The 17,847-nt window shown below is 56.0% G+C and overlaps 1 protein-coding gene across 1 annotated transcript in view; it reads left to right on the top strand.

The window, feature by feature from the left end:
- LOC138528722 (uncharacterized) overlaps nt 1-17,847 on the top strand; it is a 330,407-nt gene that overhangs the window by 42,198 nt on the left and 270,362 nt on the right. The window contains exon 3 of the mRNA XM_069640582.1: nt 2,890-3,001. Coding sequence (XP_069496683.1) covers nt 2,890-3,001 — 112 coding nt within the window. The remainder of the gene's footprint in view (nt 1-2,889; nt 3,002-17,847) is intronic.

Raw genomic sequence — 17,847 nt, 5'->3', positions numbered from 1 at the left:
TTCAGTGTTTCTTCTCTCTGCCTGTGTGATCTCAGTGTGCGCAGACAGCATTCAGTGTTTCTTCTCTCTGCCTGTGTGGCCTCAGTGTGCGCAGACAGCATTCAGTGTTTCTTCTCTCTGCCTGTGTGGCTTCAGTGTGCGCAGGCAGCATTCAGTGTTTCTTCTCTCTGCCTGTGTGATCTCAGTGTGCGCAGGCAGCATTCAGTGTTTCTTCTCTCTGCCTGTGTGGCCTCAGTGTGCGCAGGCAGCATTCAGTGTTTCTTCTCTCTGCCTGTGTGGCCTCAGTGTGCGCAGGCAGCATTCAGTGTTTCTTCTCTCTGCCTGTGTGGCTTCAGTGTGCGCAGGCAGCATTCAGTGTTTCTTCTCTCTGCCTGTGTGATCTCAGTGTGCGCAGACAGCATTCAGTGTTTCTTCTCTCTGCCTGTGTGATCTCAGTGTGCGCAGGCAGCATTCAGTGTTTCTTCTCTCTGCCTGTGTGACCTCAGTGTGCGCAGGAAGCATTCAGTGTTTCTTCTCTCTGCCTGTGTGACCTCAGTGTGCGCAGGCAGCATTCAGTGTTTCTTCTCTCTGCCTGTGTGATCTCAGTGTGCGCAGACAGCATTCAGTGTTTCTTCTCTCTGCCTGTGTGGCCTCAGTGTGCGCAGACAGCATTCAGTGTTTCTTCTCTCTGTCTGTGTGGCTTCAGTTTGCGCAGGCAGCATTCAGTGTTTCTTCTCTCTGCCTGTGTGATCTCAGTGTGCGCAGACAGCATTCAGTGTTTCTTCTCTCTGCCTGTGTGATCTCAGTGTGCGCAGGCAGCATTCAGTGTTTCTTCTCTCTGCCTGTGTGACCTCAGTGTGCGCAGGAAGCATTCAGTGTTTCTTCTCTCTGCCTGTGTGACCTCAGTATTTACAGGGAGCATTCAGTGTTTCTTCTCTCTGCCTGTGGGGCCTCAGTGTGTGCAGGTAATATTCAGTGTTTCTTCTCTCTGCCTGTGTGACCTCAGTGTGCGCAGGCAGCATTCAGTGTTTCTTCTCTCTGCCTGTGTGACCTCAGTGTGCGCAGGCAGCATTCAGTGTTTCTTCTCTCTGCCTGTGTGACCTCAGTGTGCGCAGGCAGCATTCAGTGTTTCTTCTCTCTGCCTGTGTGGCCTCAGTGTGTACATGGAGCATTCAGTGTTTCTTCTCTCTGCCTGTGGGGCCTCACTGTGTACAGGGAGCATTCAGTGTTTCTTCTATCTGCCTGTGTGGCCTCAGTGTGTACAGGGAGCATTCATTGTTTCTTCTCTCTGCCTGTGACCTCAGTGTGTACAGGTAGCATCCAGTGTTTCTTCTCTCTGCCTTTGGGGCCTCAGTGTGTACAGGTAGCATTCAGTGTTTCTTCTCTCTGCCTGTGTGTGTGACCTCAGTGTGTACAGGCAGCATTCAGTGTTTCTTCTCTCTGCCTGTGTGGCCTCAGTGTGTACATGGAGCATTCAGTGTTTCTTCTCTCTGCCTGTGGGGCCTCAGTGTGTACAGGTAGCATTCAGTGTTTCTGAGGCCTGTGTGGCCTCAGTGTGTACAGGGAGCATTCATTGTTTCTTCTCTCTGCCTGTGACCTCAGTGTGTACAGGTAGCATCCAGTGTTTCTTCTCTCTGCCTTTGGGGCCTCAGTGTGTACAGGTAGCATTCAGTGTTTCTTCTCTCTGCCTGTGTGTGTGACCTCAGTGTGTACAAGTAGCATTCAGTGTTTCTTCTCTCTGCCTGTGTGACCTCAGTGTGTACAGGGAGCATTCAGTGTTTCTTCTCGCTGCCTGTGTGTGTGTGACCTCAGTGTGTACAGGTAGCATTCAGTGTTTCTTCTCTCTGCCTGTGTGACCTCAGTATTTACAGGGAGCATTCAGTGTTTCTTCTCGCTGCCTGTGTGTGTGACCTCAGTGTGTACAGGTAGCATTCAGTGTTTCTTCTCTCTGCCTGTGTGACCTCAGTATTTACAGGGAGCATTCAGTGTTTCTTCTCTCTGCCTGTGGGGCCTCAGTGTGTGCAGGTAATATTCAGTGTTTCTTCTCTCTGCCTGTGTGACCTCAGTGGGCGTAGGCAGCATTCAGTGTTTCTTCTCTCTGCCTGTGTGGCCTCAGTGGGCGCAGGCAGCATTCCCTGTTTCTTCTCTCTGCCTGTATGACCTCAGTGTGCGCAGGCAGCATTCCCTGTTTCTTCTCTCTGCCTGTGTGATCTCAGTGTGCGCAGACAGCATTCAGTGTTTCTTCTCTCTGCCTGTGTGGCCTCAGTGTGCGCAGACAGCATTCAGTGTTTCTTCTCTCTGCCTGTGTGGCCTCAGTGTGCGCAGGCAGCATTCAGTGTTTCTTCTCTCTGCCTGTGTGACCTCAGTGTGCGCAGGCAGCATTCAGTGTTTCTTCTCTCTGCCTGTGTGACCTCAGTGTGCGCAGGCAGCATTCAGTGTTTCTTCTCTCTGCCTGTGTGATCTCAGTGTGCGCAGGCAGCATTCAGTGTTTCTTCTCTCTGCCTGTGTGACCTCAGTGTGCGCAGGAAGCATTCAGTGTTTCTTCTCTCTGCCTGTGTGACCTCAGTGTGCGCAGGCAGCATTCAGTGTTTCTTCTCTCTCCCTGTGTGATCTCAGTGTGCGCAGACAGCATTCAGTGTTTCTTCCCTCTGCCTGTGTGGCCTCAGTGTGCGCAGGCAGCATTCAGCGTTTCTTCTCTCTGCCTGTGTGACCTCAGTGTGTACACATAGAATTCAGTGACCCTGCCCTGTACGTGTGTGTCTCTACACACAGTGACAATACATTCAGTGTAGTCTGTATGTGTGCTCTCTCATACAGTGCAGCCATCAGAGTGTACGTACCCGAGTCCCTGCATTGTGCAGATGTGTGTAAGCCTGACTCCCTTTATGTGTTGCATTGTGATCCTATCAGGTGACTATTAAAATGGAGGAGGATCCCGAGGACTGGCAGCCCCCAGACGAGCCGGGGATGGACCTGTACCTGAATTCGAGGACCCTCGATGAGGAGTACGCCTTGCCCTTTGGTAAGGACTTTGGCTGCCTAGCACTGATTGTTGAACTGATGGGGAGCAGAGCTGGCAGAGGGGTTTGTGAGGCACAGGCCACACACCTGGTGGGCTCCCCTTCTATCCTTTGCTCTGGCCCAGCCTCTCCTAGGATCACATCTTGTAACAGACACTCCCCTTTATAGGCTGTTTATCTCCCTTCACTTTGCCCTTTACCGTTGTTCTGAACCACTGCATTGTGCACCCCCCTTCTCCGCTAATTCACCACTCACCCCCACAGAGCACCACCGAGACAGGTCCGTCCGAATGCGCTTCATTTACCACTGTTCTTCGGCACAGTTTCACACAAAGACCCCAACACTGTCCCACTCAGCACTCCTTCATTGTACCACCTGCTTGATGCACAGCCCACTCAGCACTCCTTCCCTTTTCCACCCACCCCAAAGCACAGCCCACTCAGCACTCCTTCCCTTTTCCACCCACCCCAAAGCACAGCCCACTCAGCACTCCTTCATTGTTCCACCCACCCCAAAGCACAGCCCACTCAGCACTCCTTCATTGGTCCACCCATCCCAAAGCACAGCCCACTCAACACTCCTTCATTGTTCCACCCACTCCAAAGCACGGCCCACTCACCACTCCTTCATTGAGCCACCCGCCCCAAAGCACAGCCCACTCAACACTCCTTCATTGTTCCACTCGCCCCAAAGCACAGCCCACTCAGCACTCCTTCCCTTTTCCACCCACCCCAAAGCACAGCCCACTCAGCACTCCTTCATTGTTCCACCCAGCCCAAAACACAGCCCACTCAGCACTCCTTCATTGCTGCACGCACTCCAAAGCACAACCCCCTCAGCACTCCTTCATTGTTCCCCCCACCCCAAAGCACAGCCCACTCAGCACTCCTTCATTGTCCCCCCACCTCAAAGCACAGCCCACTCAGCACTCCTTCATTGTTCCACCCACCCCAAAGCACAGCCCACTCAGCACTCCTTCATTGTTCCACCCACCCCAAAGCACAGCCCACTCAGCACTCCTTCATTGTCCCCCCCACCCCAAAGCACAGCCCACTCACCACTCCTTCATTGTTCCACCCACCCCAAAGCACAGCCCACTCAGCACTCCTTCATTGCTGCACCCACTCCAAAGCACAGCCCACTCAGCACTCCTTCATTGTTCCACCCACCCCAAAGCACAGCCCGCTCAACACTCCTTCTTTGCTGCACCCACCCCAAAGCACAGCCCCCTCAGCACTCCTTCATTGTTCCCCCCACCCCAAAGCACAGCCCACTCAGCAATCCTTCATTGTACCACCTGCTTTATACACAGCCCACTCAGCACTCCTTCCCTTTTCCACCCACCCCAAAGCACAGCCCACTCAGCACTCCTTCATTGTTCCACTCACCCCAAAGCACAGCCCACTCAGCACTCCTTCATTGTTCCACCCACTCCAAAGCACAGCCCCCTCAGCACTCCTTCATTGCTGCACCCACTCCAAAGCACAACCCCCTCAGCACTCCTTCATTGTTCCCACCACCCCAAAGCACAGCCCACTCAGCAATCCTTCATTGTTCCCCCCACCCAAAGCACAGCCCACTCTGCACTCCTTCATTGCTGCACCCACTCCAAAGCACAACCCACTCAGCACTCCTTCATTGTTCCCCCTCCCCAAAGCACAGCCCACTCAGCAATCCTTCATTGTTCCCCCACCCCAAAGCACAGCCCACTCTGCACTCCTTCATTGCTGCACCCACTCCAAAGCACAGTCCACTCAGCACTCCTTCCTTGTTCCCCCACCCCAAAGCACAGCGCACTCAGAACTCCATCATTGCTGCACCCACTCCAAAGCACAGCCCCCTCAGCACTCCTTCATTGTTCCCCCCACCCCAAAGCACAGTCCACTCAGCACTCCTTCATTGCTGCACCCACTCCAAAGCACAGCCCCCTCAGCACTCCTTCATTTATCCCCCCACCCCAAAGCACAGCCCACTCAGCACTCCTTCATTGTTCCCCTCACCCCAAAGCACAGCCCACTCACCACTCCTTCATTGTTCCACCCACCCCAAAGCACAGCCCACCCAGCACTCCTTCATTGCTGCACCCATTCCAAAGCACAGCCTCCTCAGCACTCCTTCATTGTTCCCCCCACCCCAAAGCACAGCCCACTCAGCACTCCTTCATTGTTCCACCCACCCCAAAGCACAGCCCACTCAGCACCCCTTCATTGCTGCACCCCCCCCAAAGCACAGCCCCCTCAGCACTCCTTCATTGTTCCCCCACCCCAAAGCACAGCCCACTCAGCACTCCTTCATTGTTCCACCCACCCCAAAGCACAGCCCACTCAGCACTCCTTCATTGTTCAGCCCAACCCAAAGCACAGCCCACTCAGCACTCCTTCATTGCTGCACCCACTCCAAAGCACGGCCCCCTCAGCACTCCTTCATTGCTGCACCCACCCCAAAGCACAGCCCACTCAGCACTCCTTCATTGCTGCAACCACTCCAAAGCACAGCCCCATCAGCACTCCTTCATTGTTCCCCCCACCCCAAAGCACAGCCCAGTCAGCACTCGTTCATTGCTGCACTCAATCCAAAGCACAGCCCACTCAGCACTCCTTCATTTTTCCCCCACCCCCAAAGCACAGCCCACTCAGCACTCCTTCATTGCTGCACCCATTCCAAAGCACAGCCCCCTCAGCACTCCTTCATTGTTCTCCCCACCCCAGAGCACAGTCCACTGAGCACTCCTTCATTGCTGCACCCACTCCAAAGCACAGCCCCCTCAGCATTCCTTCATTGTTCCCCCCACCCCAAAGCACAGCCCACTCAGCACTCCTTCATTGTTCCCCCCACCCCAAAGCACAGCCCACTCACCATTCCTTCATTGTTCCACCCACCCCAAAGCACAGCCCACTCAGCACTCCTTCATTGTTCCCCCCACCTCAAAGCACAGCCCATTCAGCACTCCTTCATTGCTGCACCCACTCCAAAGCACAGCCCCCTCAGCACTCCTTCATTGTTCCCCCCACCCCAAAGCACAGCCCACTCAGCACTCCTTCATTGTCCCCCCCACCCCAAAGCACAGCCCACTCACCACTCCTTCATTGTTCCATCCACCCCAAAGCACAGCCCACTCAGCACTCCTTCATTGCTGCACCCACTCCAAAGCACAGCCCACTCAGCACTCCTTCATTGTTCCACCCACCCCAAAGCACAGCCCACTCAACACTCCTTCTTTGCTGCACCCACCCCAAAGCACAGCCCACTCAGCACTCCTTCATTGTTCCACCCACCCCAAAGCACAGCCCACTCAGCACTCCTTCATTGTACCACCTGCTTTATACACAGCCCACTCAGCACTCCTTCCCTTTTCCACCCACCCAAAGCACAGCCCACTCAGAACTCCTTCATTGTTCCACCCACCCCAAAGCACAGCCCACTCAGCACTCCTTCATTGTTCCACCCACTCCAAAGCACAGCCCCCTCAGCACTCCTTCATTGCTGCACCCACTCCAAAGCACAACCCCCTCAGCACTCCTTCATTGTTCCCCCCACCCCAAAGCACAGCCCACTCAGCAATCCTTCATTGTTTCCCCCACCCCAAACCACAGCCCACTCTGCACTCCTTCATTGCTGCACCCACTCCACAGCACAGTCCACTCAGCACTCCTTCATTGTTCCCCCACCCCAAAGCACAGCACACTCAGCACTCCATCATTGCTGCACCCACTCCAAAGCACAGCCCCCTCAGCACTCCTTCATTGTTCCCCCAACCCAAAGCACAGTCCACTCAGCACTCCTTCATTGCTGCACCCACGCCAAAGCACAGCCCCCTCAGCACTCCTTCATTTATCCCCCCACCCCAAAGCACAGCCCACTCAGCACTCCTTCATTGTTCCCCTCACCCCAAAGCACAGCCCACTCACGACTCCTTCATTGTTCCACCCACCCCAAAGCACAGCCCCCTCAGCACTCCTTCATTGCTGCACCCATTCCAAAGCACAGCCCCCTCAGCACTCCTTCATTGTTCCCCACACCCCAAAGCACAGCCCACTCAGCACTCCTTCATTGTTCCACCCACCCCAAAGCACATTCCCCTCAGCACTCCTTCATTGCTGCACCCACCCCAAAGCACAGCCCCCTCAGCACTCCTTCATTGTTCCCCCACCCCAAAGCACAGCCCACTCAGCACTCCTTCATTGTTCCACCCACCCCAAAGCACAGCCCACTCAGCACTCCTTCATTGTTCCACCCACCCCAAAGCACAGCCCACTCAGCACACCTCCATTGCTGCATCCACTCCAAAGCACAGCCCCCTCAGCACTCCTTCATTGCTGCAACCACTCCAAAGCACAGCCCCATCAGCACTCCTTCATTGTTCCCCCCACCCCAAAGCACAGCCCAGTCAGCACTCCTTCATTGCTGCACTCACTCCAAAGCACAGCCCACTCAGCACTCCTTCATTTTTCCCCCACCCCAAAGCACAGCCCACTCAGCACTCCTTCATTGCTGCACCCACCCCAAAGCATAGCCCCCTTAGCACTCCTTCATTGTTCCCCCCACCCCAAAGCACAGCCCACTCAGCACTCCTTAATTGCTGCACCCACCCCAAAGCATAGCCCCCTTAGCACTCCTTCATTGTTCCCCGCACCCCAAAGCACAGCCCACTCAGCACTCCTTCATTGTTCCACCCACTCCAAAGCACAGCCCACTCAGCACTCCTTCATTGTTCAGCCCACCCCAAAGCACAGCCCACTCAGCACTCCTTCATTGCTGCACCCACTCCAAAGCACAGCCCCCTCAGCACTCCTTCATTGCTGCACCCCACCCAAAGCACAGCCCACTCAGCACTCCTTCATTGTTCCACCCACCCCAAAGCACAGCCCACTCAGCACTCCTTCATTGTACCACCTGCTTTATACACAGCCCACTCAGCACTCCTTCCCTTTTCCACCCACCCCAAAGCACAGCCCACTCAGAACTCCTTCATTGTTCCACCCACCCCAAAGCACAGCCCACTCAGCACTCCTTCATTGTTCCACCCACTCCAAAGCACAGCCCCCTCAGCACTCCTTCATTGCTGCACCCACTCCAAAGCACAACCCCCTCAGCACTCCTTCATTGTTCCCCCCACCCCAAAGCACAGCCCACTCAGCAATCCTTCATTGTTTCCCCCACCCCAAAGCACAGCCCACTCTGCACTCCTTCATTGCTGCACCCACTCCACAGCACAGTCCACTCAGCACTCCTTCATTGTTCCCCCACCCCAAAGCACAGCACACTCAGCACTCCATCATTGCTGCACCCACTCCAAAGCACAGCCCCCTCAGCACTCCTTCATTTTTCCCCCAACCCAAAGCACAGTCCACTCAGCACTCCTTCATTGCTGCACCCACTCCAAAGCACAGCCCCCTCAGCACTCCTTCATTTATCCCCCCACCCCAAAGCACAGCCCACTCAGCACTCCTTCATTGTTCCCCTCACCCCAAAGCACAGCCCACTCACAACTCCTTCATTGTTCCACCCACCCCAAAGCACAGCCCACCCAGCACTCCTTCATTGCTGCACCCATTCCAAAGCACAGCCCCCTCAGCACTCCTTCATTGTTCCCCACACCCCAAAGCACAGCCCACTCAGCACTCCTTCATTGTTCCACCCACCCCAAAGCACAGCCCACTCAGCACTCCTTCATTGTACCACCTGCTTTATACACAGCCCACTCAGCACTCCTTCCCTTTTCCACCCACCCCAAAGCACAGCCCACTCAGAACTCCTTCATTGTTCCACCCACCCCAAAGCACAGCCCACTCAGCACTCCTTCATTGTTCCACCCACTCCAAAGCACAGCCCCCTCAGCACTCCTTCATTGCTGCACCCACTCCAAAGCACAACCCCCTCAGCACTCCTTCATTGTTCCCCCCACCCCAAAGCACAGCCCACTCAGCAATCCTTCATTGTTTCCACCACCCCAAAGCACAGCCCACTCTGCACTCCTTCATTGCTGCACCCACTCCACAGCACAGTCCACTCAGCACTCCTTCATTGTTCCCCCACCCCAAAGCACAGCACACTCAGCACTCCATCATTGCTGCACCCACTCCAAAGCACAGCCCCCTCAGCACTCCTTCATTGTTCCCCCAACCCAAAGCACAGTCCACTCAGCACTCCTTCATTGCTGCACCCACGCCAAAGCACAGCCCCCTCAGCACTCCTTCATTTATCCCCCCACCCCAAAGCACAGCCCACTCAGCACTCCTTCATTGTTCCCCTCACCCCAAAGCACAGCCCACTCACGACTCCTTCATTGTTCCACCCACCCCAAAGCACAGCCCACCCAGCACTCCTTCATTGCTGCACCCATTCCAAAGCACAGCCCCCTCAGCACTCCTTCATTGTTCCCCACACCCCAAAGCACAGCCCACTCAGCACTCCTTCATTGTTCCACCCACCCCAAAGCACAGCCCCCTCAGCACTCCTTCATTGCTGGACCCACCCCAAAGCACAGCCCCCTCAGCACTCCTTCATTGTTCCCCCACCCCAAAGCACAGCCCACTCAGCACTCCTTCATTGTTCCACCCACCCCAAAGCACAGCCCACTCAGCACTTCTTCATTGTTCCACCCACCCCAAAGCACAGCCCACTCAGCACACCACCATTGCTGCATCCACTCCAAAGCACAGCCCCCTCAGCACTCCTTCATTGCTGCAACCACTCCAAAGCACAGCCCCATCAGCACTCCTTCATTGTTCCCCCCACCCCAAAGCACAGCCCAGTCAGCACTCCTTCATTGCTGCACTCACTCCAAAGCACAGCCCACTCAGCACTCCTTCATTTTTCCCCCACCCCAAAGCACAGCCCACTCAGCACTCCTTCATTGCTGCACCCACCCCAAAGCATAGCCCCCTTAGCACTCCTTCATTGTTCCCCCCACCCCAAAGCACAGCCCACTCAGCACTCCTTCATTGCTGCACCCACCCCAAAGCATAGCCCCCTTAGCACTCCTTCATTGTTCCCCCCACCCCAAAGCACAGCCCACTCAGCACTCCTTCATTGTTCCACCCACTCCAAAGCACAGCCCACTCAGCACTCCTTCATTGTTCAGCCCACCCCAAAGCACAGCCCACTCAGCACTCCTTCATTGCTGCACCCACTCCAAAGCACAGCCCCCTCAGCACTCCTTCATTGCTGCACCCCACCCAAAGCACAGCCCACTCAGCACTCCTTCATTGTTCCACCCACCCCAAAGCACAGCCCACTCAGCGCTCCTTCATTGTACCACCTGCTTTATACACAGCCCACTCAGCACTCCTTCCCTTTTCCACCCACCCCAAAGCACAGCCCACTCAGAACTCCTTCATTGTTCCACCCACCCCAAAGCACAGCCCACTCAGCACTCCTTCATTGCTGCACCCATTCCAAAGCACAGCCCCCTCAGCACTCCTTCATTGTTCCCCACACCCCAAAGCACAGCCCACTCAGCACTCCTTCATTGTTCCACCCACCCCAAAGCACAGCCCACTCAGCACTCCTTCATTGTACCACCTGCTTTATACACAGCCCACTCAGCACTCCTTCCCTTTTCCACCCACCCCAAAGCACAGCCCACTCAGAACTCCTTCATTGTTCCACCCACCCCAAAGCACAGCCCACTCACCACTCCTTCATTGTTCCACCCACTCCAAAGCACAGCCCCCTCAGCACTCCTTCATTGCTGCACCCACTCCAAAGCACAACCCCCTCAGCACTCCTTCATTGTTCCCCCCACCCCAAAGCACAGCCCACTCAGCAATCCTTCATTGTTTCCACCACCCCAAAGCACAGCCCACTCTGCACTCCTTCATTGCTGCACCCACTCCACAGCACAGTCCACTCAGCACTCCTTCATTGTTCCCCCACCCCAAAGCACAGCACACTCAGCACTCCATCATTGCTGCACCCACTCCAAAGCACAGCCCCCTCAGCACTCCTTCATTGTTCCCCCAACCCAAAGCACAGTCCACTCAGCACTCCTTCATTGCTGCACCCACGCCAAAGCACAGCCCCCTCAGCACTCCTTCATTTATCCCCCCACCCCAAAGTACAGCCCACTCAGCACTCCTTCATTGTTCCCCTCACCCCAAAGCACAGCCCACTCACGACTCCTTCATTGTTCCACCCACCCCAAAGCACAGCCCACCCAGCACTCCTTCATTGCTGCACCCATTCCAAAGCACAGCCCCCTCAGCACTCCTTCATTGTTCCCCACACCCCAAAGCACAGCCCACTCAGCACTCCTTCATTGTTCCACCCACCCCAAAGCACAGCCCCCTCAGCACTCCTTCATTGCTGGACCCACCCCAAAGCACAGCCCCCTCAGCACTCCTTCATTGTTCCCCCACCCCAAAGCACAGCCCACTCAGCACTCCTTCATTGTTCCACCCACCCCAAAGCACAGCCCACTCAGCACTCCTTCATTGTTCCACCCACCCCAAAGCACAGCCCACTCAGCACACCACCATTGCTGCATCCACTCCAAAGCACAGCCCCCTCAGCACTCCTTCATTGCTGCAACCACTCCAAAGCACAGCCCCATCAGCACTCCTTCATTGTTCCCCCCACCCCAAAGCACAGCCCAGTCAGCACTCCTTCATTGCTGCACTCACTCCAAAGCACAGCCCACTCAGCACTCCTTCATTTTTCCCCCACCCCAAAGCACAGCCCACTCAGCACTCCTTCATTGCTGCACCCACCCCAAAGCATAGCCCCCTTAGCACTCCTTCATTGTTCCCCCCACCCCAAAGCACAGCCCACTCAGCACTCCTTCATTGCTGCACCCACCCCAAAGCATAGCCCCCTTAGCACTCCTTCATTGTTCCCCCCACCCCAAAGCACAGCCCACTCAGCACTCCTTCATTGTTCCACCCACTCCAAAGCACAGCCCACTCAGCACTCCTTCATTGTTCAGCCCACCCCAAAGCACAGCCCACTCAGCACTCCTTCATTGCTGCACCCACTCCAAAGCACAGCCCCCTCAGCACTCCTTCATTGCTGCACCCCACCCAAAGCACAGCCCACTCAGCACTCCTTCATTGTTCCACCCACCCCAAAGCACAGCCCACTCAGCACTCCTTCATTGTACCACCTGCTTTATACACAGCCCACTCAGCACTCCTTCCCTTTTCCACCCACCCCAAAGCACAGCCCACTCAGAACTCCTTCATTGTTCCACCCACCCCAAAGCACAGCCCACTCAGCACTCCTTCATTGTTCCACCCACTCCAAAGCACAGCCCCCTCAGCACTCCTTCATTGCTGCACCCACTCCAAAGCACAACCCCCTCAGCACTCCTTCATTGTTCCCCCCACCCCAAAGCACAGCCCCCTCAGCACTCCTTCATTGTTCCCCCACCCCAAAGCACAGCCCACTCAGCACTCCTTCATTGTTCCACCCACACCAAAGCACAGCCCACTCAGCACTCCTTCATTCTTCCACCCACCCCAAAGCACAGCCCACTCAGCACACCTCCATTGCTGCATCCACTCCAAAGCACAGCCCCCTCAGCACTCCTTCATTGCTGCAACCACTCCAAAGCACAGCCCCATCAGCACTCCTTCATTGTTCCCCCCACCCCAAAGCACAGCCCAGTCAGCACTCCTTCATTGCTGCACTCACTCCAAAGCACAGCCCACTCAGCACTCCTTCATTTTTCCCCCACCCCAAAGCACAGCCCACTCAGCACTCCTTCATTGCTGCACCCACCCCAAAGCATAGCCCCCTTAGCACTCCTTCATTGTTCCCCCCACCCCAAAGCACAGCCCACTCAGCACTCCTTCATTGCTGCACCCACCCCAAAGCATAGCCCCCTTAGCACTCCTTCATTGTTCCCCCCACCCCAAAGCACAGCCCCCTCAGCACTCCTTCATTGTTCCCCCCACCCCAAAGCACAGCCCACTCAGCACTCCTTCATTGTCCCCCCACCTCAAAGCACAGCCCACTCAGCACTCCTTCATTGTTCCACCCACCCCAAAGCACAGCCCACTCAGCACTCCTTCATTGTTCCACCCACCCCAAAGCACAGCCCACTCAGCACTCCTTCATTGTACCCCCCACCCCAAAGCACAGCCCACTCACCACTCCTTCATTGTTCCACCCACCCCAAAGCACAGCCCACTCAGCACTCCTTCATTGCTGCACCCACTCCAAAGCACAGCCCACTCAGCACTCCTTCATTGTTCCACCCACCCCAAAGCACAGCCCGCTCAACACTCCTTCTTTGCTGCACCCACCCCAAAGCACAGCCCCCTCAGCACTCCTTCATTGTTCCCCCCACCCCAAAGCACAGCCCACTCAGCAATCCTTCATTGTACCACCTGCTTTATACACAGCCCACTCAGCACTCCTTCCCTTTTCCACCCACCCCAAAGCACAGCCCACTCAGCACTCCTTCATTGTTCCACTCACCCCAAAGCACAGCCCACTCAGCACTCCTTCATTATTCCACCCACTCCAAAGCACAGCCCCCTCAGCACTCCTTCATTGCTGCACCCACTCCAAAGCACAACCCCCTCAGCACTCCTTCATTGTTCCCACCACCCCAAAGCACAGCCCACTCAGCAATCCTTCATTGTTCCCCCCACCCAAAGCACAGCCCACTCTGCACTCCTTCATTGCTGCACCCACTCCAAAGCACAACCCACTCAGCACTCCTTCATTGTTCCCCCTCCCCAAAGCACAGCCCACTCAGCAATCCTTCATTGTTCCCCCCACCCCAAAGCACAGCCCACTCTGCACTCCTTCATTGCTGCACCCACTCCAAAGCACAGTCCACTCAGCACTCCTTCCTTGTTCCCCCACCCCAAAGCACAGCGCACTCAGAACTCCATCATTGCTGCACCCACTCCAAAGCACAGCCCCCTCAGCACTCCTTCATTGTTCCCCCCACCCCAAAGCACAGTCCACTCAGCACTCCTTCATTGCTGCACCCACTCCAAAGCACAGCCCCCTCAGCACTCCTTCATTTATCCCCCCACCCCAAAGCACAGCCCACTCAGCACTCCTTCATTGTTCCACCCACCCCAAAGCACAGCCCACCCAGCACTCCTTCATTGCTGCACCCATTCCAAAGCACAGCCTCCTCAGCACTCCTTCATTGTTCCCCCCACCCCAAAGCACAGCCCACTCAGCACTCCTTCATTGTTCCACCCACCCCAAAGCACAGCCCACTCAGCACCCCTTCATTGCTGCACCCACCCCAAAGCACAGCCCCCTCAGCACTCCTTCATTGTTCCCCCACCCCAAAGCACAGCCCACTCAGCACTCCTTCATTGTTCCACCCACCCCAAAGCACAGCCCACTCAGCACTCCTTCATTGTTCAGCCCACCCCAAAGCACAGCCCACTCAGCACTCCTTCATTGCTGCACCCACTCCAAAGCACGGCCCCCTCAGCACTCCTTCATTGCTGCACCCACCCCAAAGCACAGCCCACTCAGCACTCCTTCATTGCTGCAACCACTCCAAAGCACAGCCCCATCAGCACTCCTTCATTGTTCCCCCCACCCCAAAGCACAGCCCAGTTAGCACTCGTTCATTGCTGCACTCAATCCAAAGCACAGCCCACTCAGCACTCCTTCATTTTTCCCCCACCCCCAAAGCACAGCCCACTCAGCACTCCTTCATTGCTGCACCCATTCCAAAGCACAGCCCCCTCAGCACTCCTTCATTGTTCTCCCCACCCCAGAGCACAGTCCACTGAGCACTCCTTCATTGCTGCACCCACTCCAAAGCACAGCCCCCTCAGCATTCCTTCATTGTTCCCCCCACCCCAAAGCACAGCCCACTCAGCACTCCTTCATTGTTCCCCCCACCCCAAAGCACAGCCCACTCACCACTCCTTCATTGTTCCACCCACCCCAAAGCACAGCCCACTCAGCACTCCTTCATTGTTCCCCCCACCTCAAAGCACAGCCCACTCAGCACTCCTTCATTGCTGCACCCACTCCAAAGCACAGCCCCCTCAGCACTCCTTCATTGTTCCCCCCACCCCAAAGCACAGCCCACTCAGCACTCCTTCATTGTCCCCCCCACCCCAAAGCACAGCCCACTCACCACTCCTTCATTGTTCCATCCACCCCAAAGCACAGCCCACTCAGCACTCCTTCATTGCTGCACCCACTCCAAAGCACAGCCCACTCAGCACTCCTTCATTGTTCCACCCACCCCAAAGCACAGCCCACTCAACACTCCTTCTTTGCTGCACCCACCCCAAAGCACAGCCCACTCAGCACTCCTTCATTGTTCCACCCACCCCAAAGCACAGCCCACTCAGCACTCCTTCATTGTACCACCTGCTTTATACACAGCCCACTCAGCACTCCTTCCCTTTTCCACCCACCCCAAAGCACAGCCCACTCAGAACTCCTTCATTGTTCCACCCACCCCAAAGCACAGCCCACTCAGCACTCCTTCATTGTTCCACCCACTCCAAAGCACAGCCCCCTCAGCACTCCTTCATTGCTGCACCCACTCCAAAGCACAACCCCCTCAGCACTCCTTCATTGTTCCCCCACCCCAAAGCACAGCCCACTCAGCAATCCTTCATTGTTTCCCCCACCCCAAAGCACAGCCCACTCTGCACTCCTTCATTGCTGCACCCACTCCACAGCACAGTCCACTCAGCGCTCCTTCATTGTTCCCCCACCCCAAAGCACAGCACACTCAGCACTCCATCATTGCTGCACCCACTCCAAAGCACAGCCCCCTCAGCACTCCTTCATTGTTCCCCCAACCCAAAGCACAGTCCACTCAGCACTCCTTCATTGCTGCACCCACGCCAAAGCACAGCCCCCTCAGCACTCCTTCATTTGTCCCCCCACCCCAAAGCACAGCCCACTCAGCACTCCTTCATTGTTCCCCTCACCCCAAAGCACAGCCCACTCACGACTCCTTCATTGTTCCACCCACCCCAAAGCACAGCCCCCTCAGCACTCCTTCATTGCTGCACCCATTCCAAAGCACAGCCCCCTCAGCACTCCTTCATTGTTCCCCACACCCCAAAGCACAGCCCACTCAGCACTCCTTCATTGTTCCACCCACCCCAAAGCACAGCCCCCTCAGCACTCCTTCATTGCTGCACCCACCCCAAAGCACAGCCCCCTCAGCACTCCTTCATTGTTCCCCCACCCCAAAGCACAACCCACTCAGCACTCCTTCATTGTTCCACCCACCCCAAAGCACAGCCCACTCAGCACTCCTTCATTGCTCCACCCACCCCAAAGCACAGCCCACTCAGCACACCTCCATTGCTGCATCCACTCCAAAGCACAGCCCCCTCAGCACTCCTTCATTGCTGCAACCACTCCAAAGCACAGCCCCATCAGCACTCCTTCATTGTTCCCCCCACCCCAAAGCACAGCCCAGTCAGCACTCCTTCATTGCTGCACTCACTCCAAAGCACAGCCCACTCAGCACTCCTTCATTTTTCCCCCACCCCAAAGCACAGCCCACTCAGCACTCCTTCATTGCTGCACCCACCCCAAAGCATAGCCCCCTTAGCACTCCTTCATTGTTCCCCCCACCCCAAAGCACAGCCCACTCAGCACTCCTTAATTGCTGCACCCACCCCAAAGCATAGCCCCCTTAGCACTCCTTCATTGTTCCCCCCACCCCAAAGCACAGCCCACTCAGCACTCCTTCATTGTTCCACCCACTCCAAAGCACAGCCCACTCAGCACTCCTTCATTGTTCAGCCCACCCCAAAGCACAGCCCACTCAGCACTCCTTCATTGCTGCACCCACTCCAAAGCACAGCCCCCTCAGCACTCCTTCATTGCTGCACCCCACCCAAAGCACAGCCCACTCAGCACTCCTTCATTGTTCCACCCACCCCAAAGCACAGCCCACTCAGCACTCCTTCATTGTACCACCTGCTTTATACACAGCCCACTCAGCACTCCTTCCCTTTTCCACCCACCCCAAAGCACAGCCCACTCAGAACTCCTTCATTGTTCCACCCACCCCAAAGCACAGCCCACTCAGCACTCCTTCATTGTTCCACCCACTCCAAAGCACAGCCCCCTCAGCACTCCTTCATTGCTGCACCCACTCCAAAGCACAACCCCCTCAGCACTCCTTCATTGTTCCCCCCACCCCAAAGCACAGCCCACTCAGCAATCCTTCATTGTTTCCCCCACCCCAAAGCACAGCCCACTCTGCACTCCTTCATTGCTGCACCCACTCCACAGCACAGTCCACTCAGCACTCCTTCATTGTTCCCCCACCCCAAAGCACAGCACACTCAGCACTCCATCATTGCTGCACCCACTCCAAAGCACAGCCCCCTCAGCACTCCTTCATTTTTCCCCCAACCCAAAGCACAGTCCACTCAGCACTCCTTCATTGCTGCACCCACTCCAAAGCACAGCCCCCTCAGCACTCCTTCATTTATCCCCCCACCCCAAAGCACAGCCCACTCAGCACTCCTTCATTGTTCCCCTCACCCCAAAGCACAGCCCACTCACGACTCCTTCATTGTTCCACCCACCCCAAAGCACAGCCCACCCAGCACTCCTTCATTGCTGCACCCATTCCAAAGCACAGCCCCCTCAGCACTCCTTCATTGTTCCCCACACCCCAAAGCACAGCCCACTCAGCACTCCTTCATTGTTCCACCCACCCCAAAGCACAGCCCACTCAGCACTCCTTCATTGTACCACCTGCTTTATACACAGCCCACTCAGCACTCCTTCCCTTTTCCACCCACCCCAAAGCACAGCCCACTCAGAACTCCTTCATTGTTCCACCCACCCCAAAGCACAGCCCACTCAGCACTCCTTCATTGTTCCACCCACTCCAAAGCACAGCCCCCTCAGCACTCCTTCATTGCTGCA

Source organism: Ambystoma mexicanum, chromosome 7q (assembly GCF_040938575.1).
Source record: "Ambystoma mexicanum isolate Mex_15411 chromosome 7q, UKY_AmexF1_1, whole genome shotgun sequence".
In the NCBI taxonomy this organism is placed as follows: Eukaryota; Metazoa; Chordata; class Amphibia; order Caudata; family Ambystomatidae; genus Ambystoma; species Ambystoma mexicanum.
This window is presented reverse-complemented; position numbering and strand designations above follow the sequence as displayed.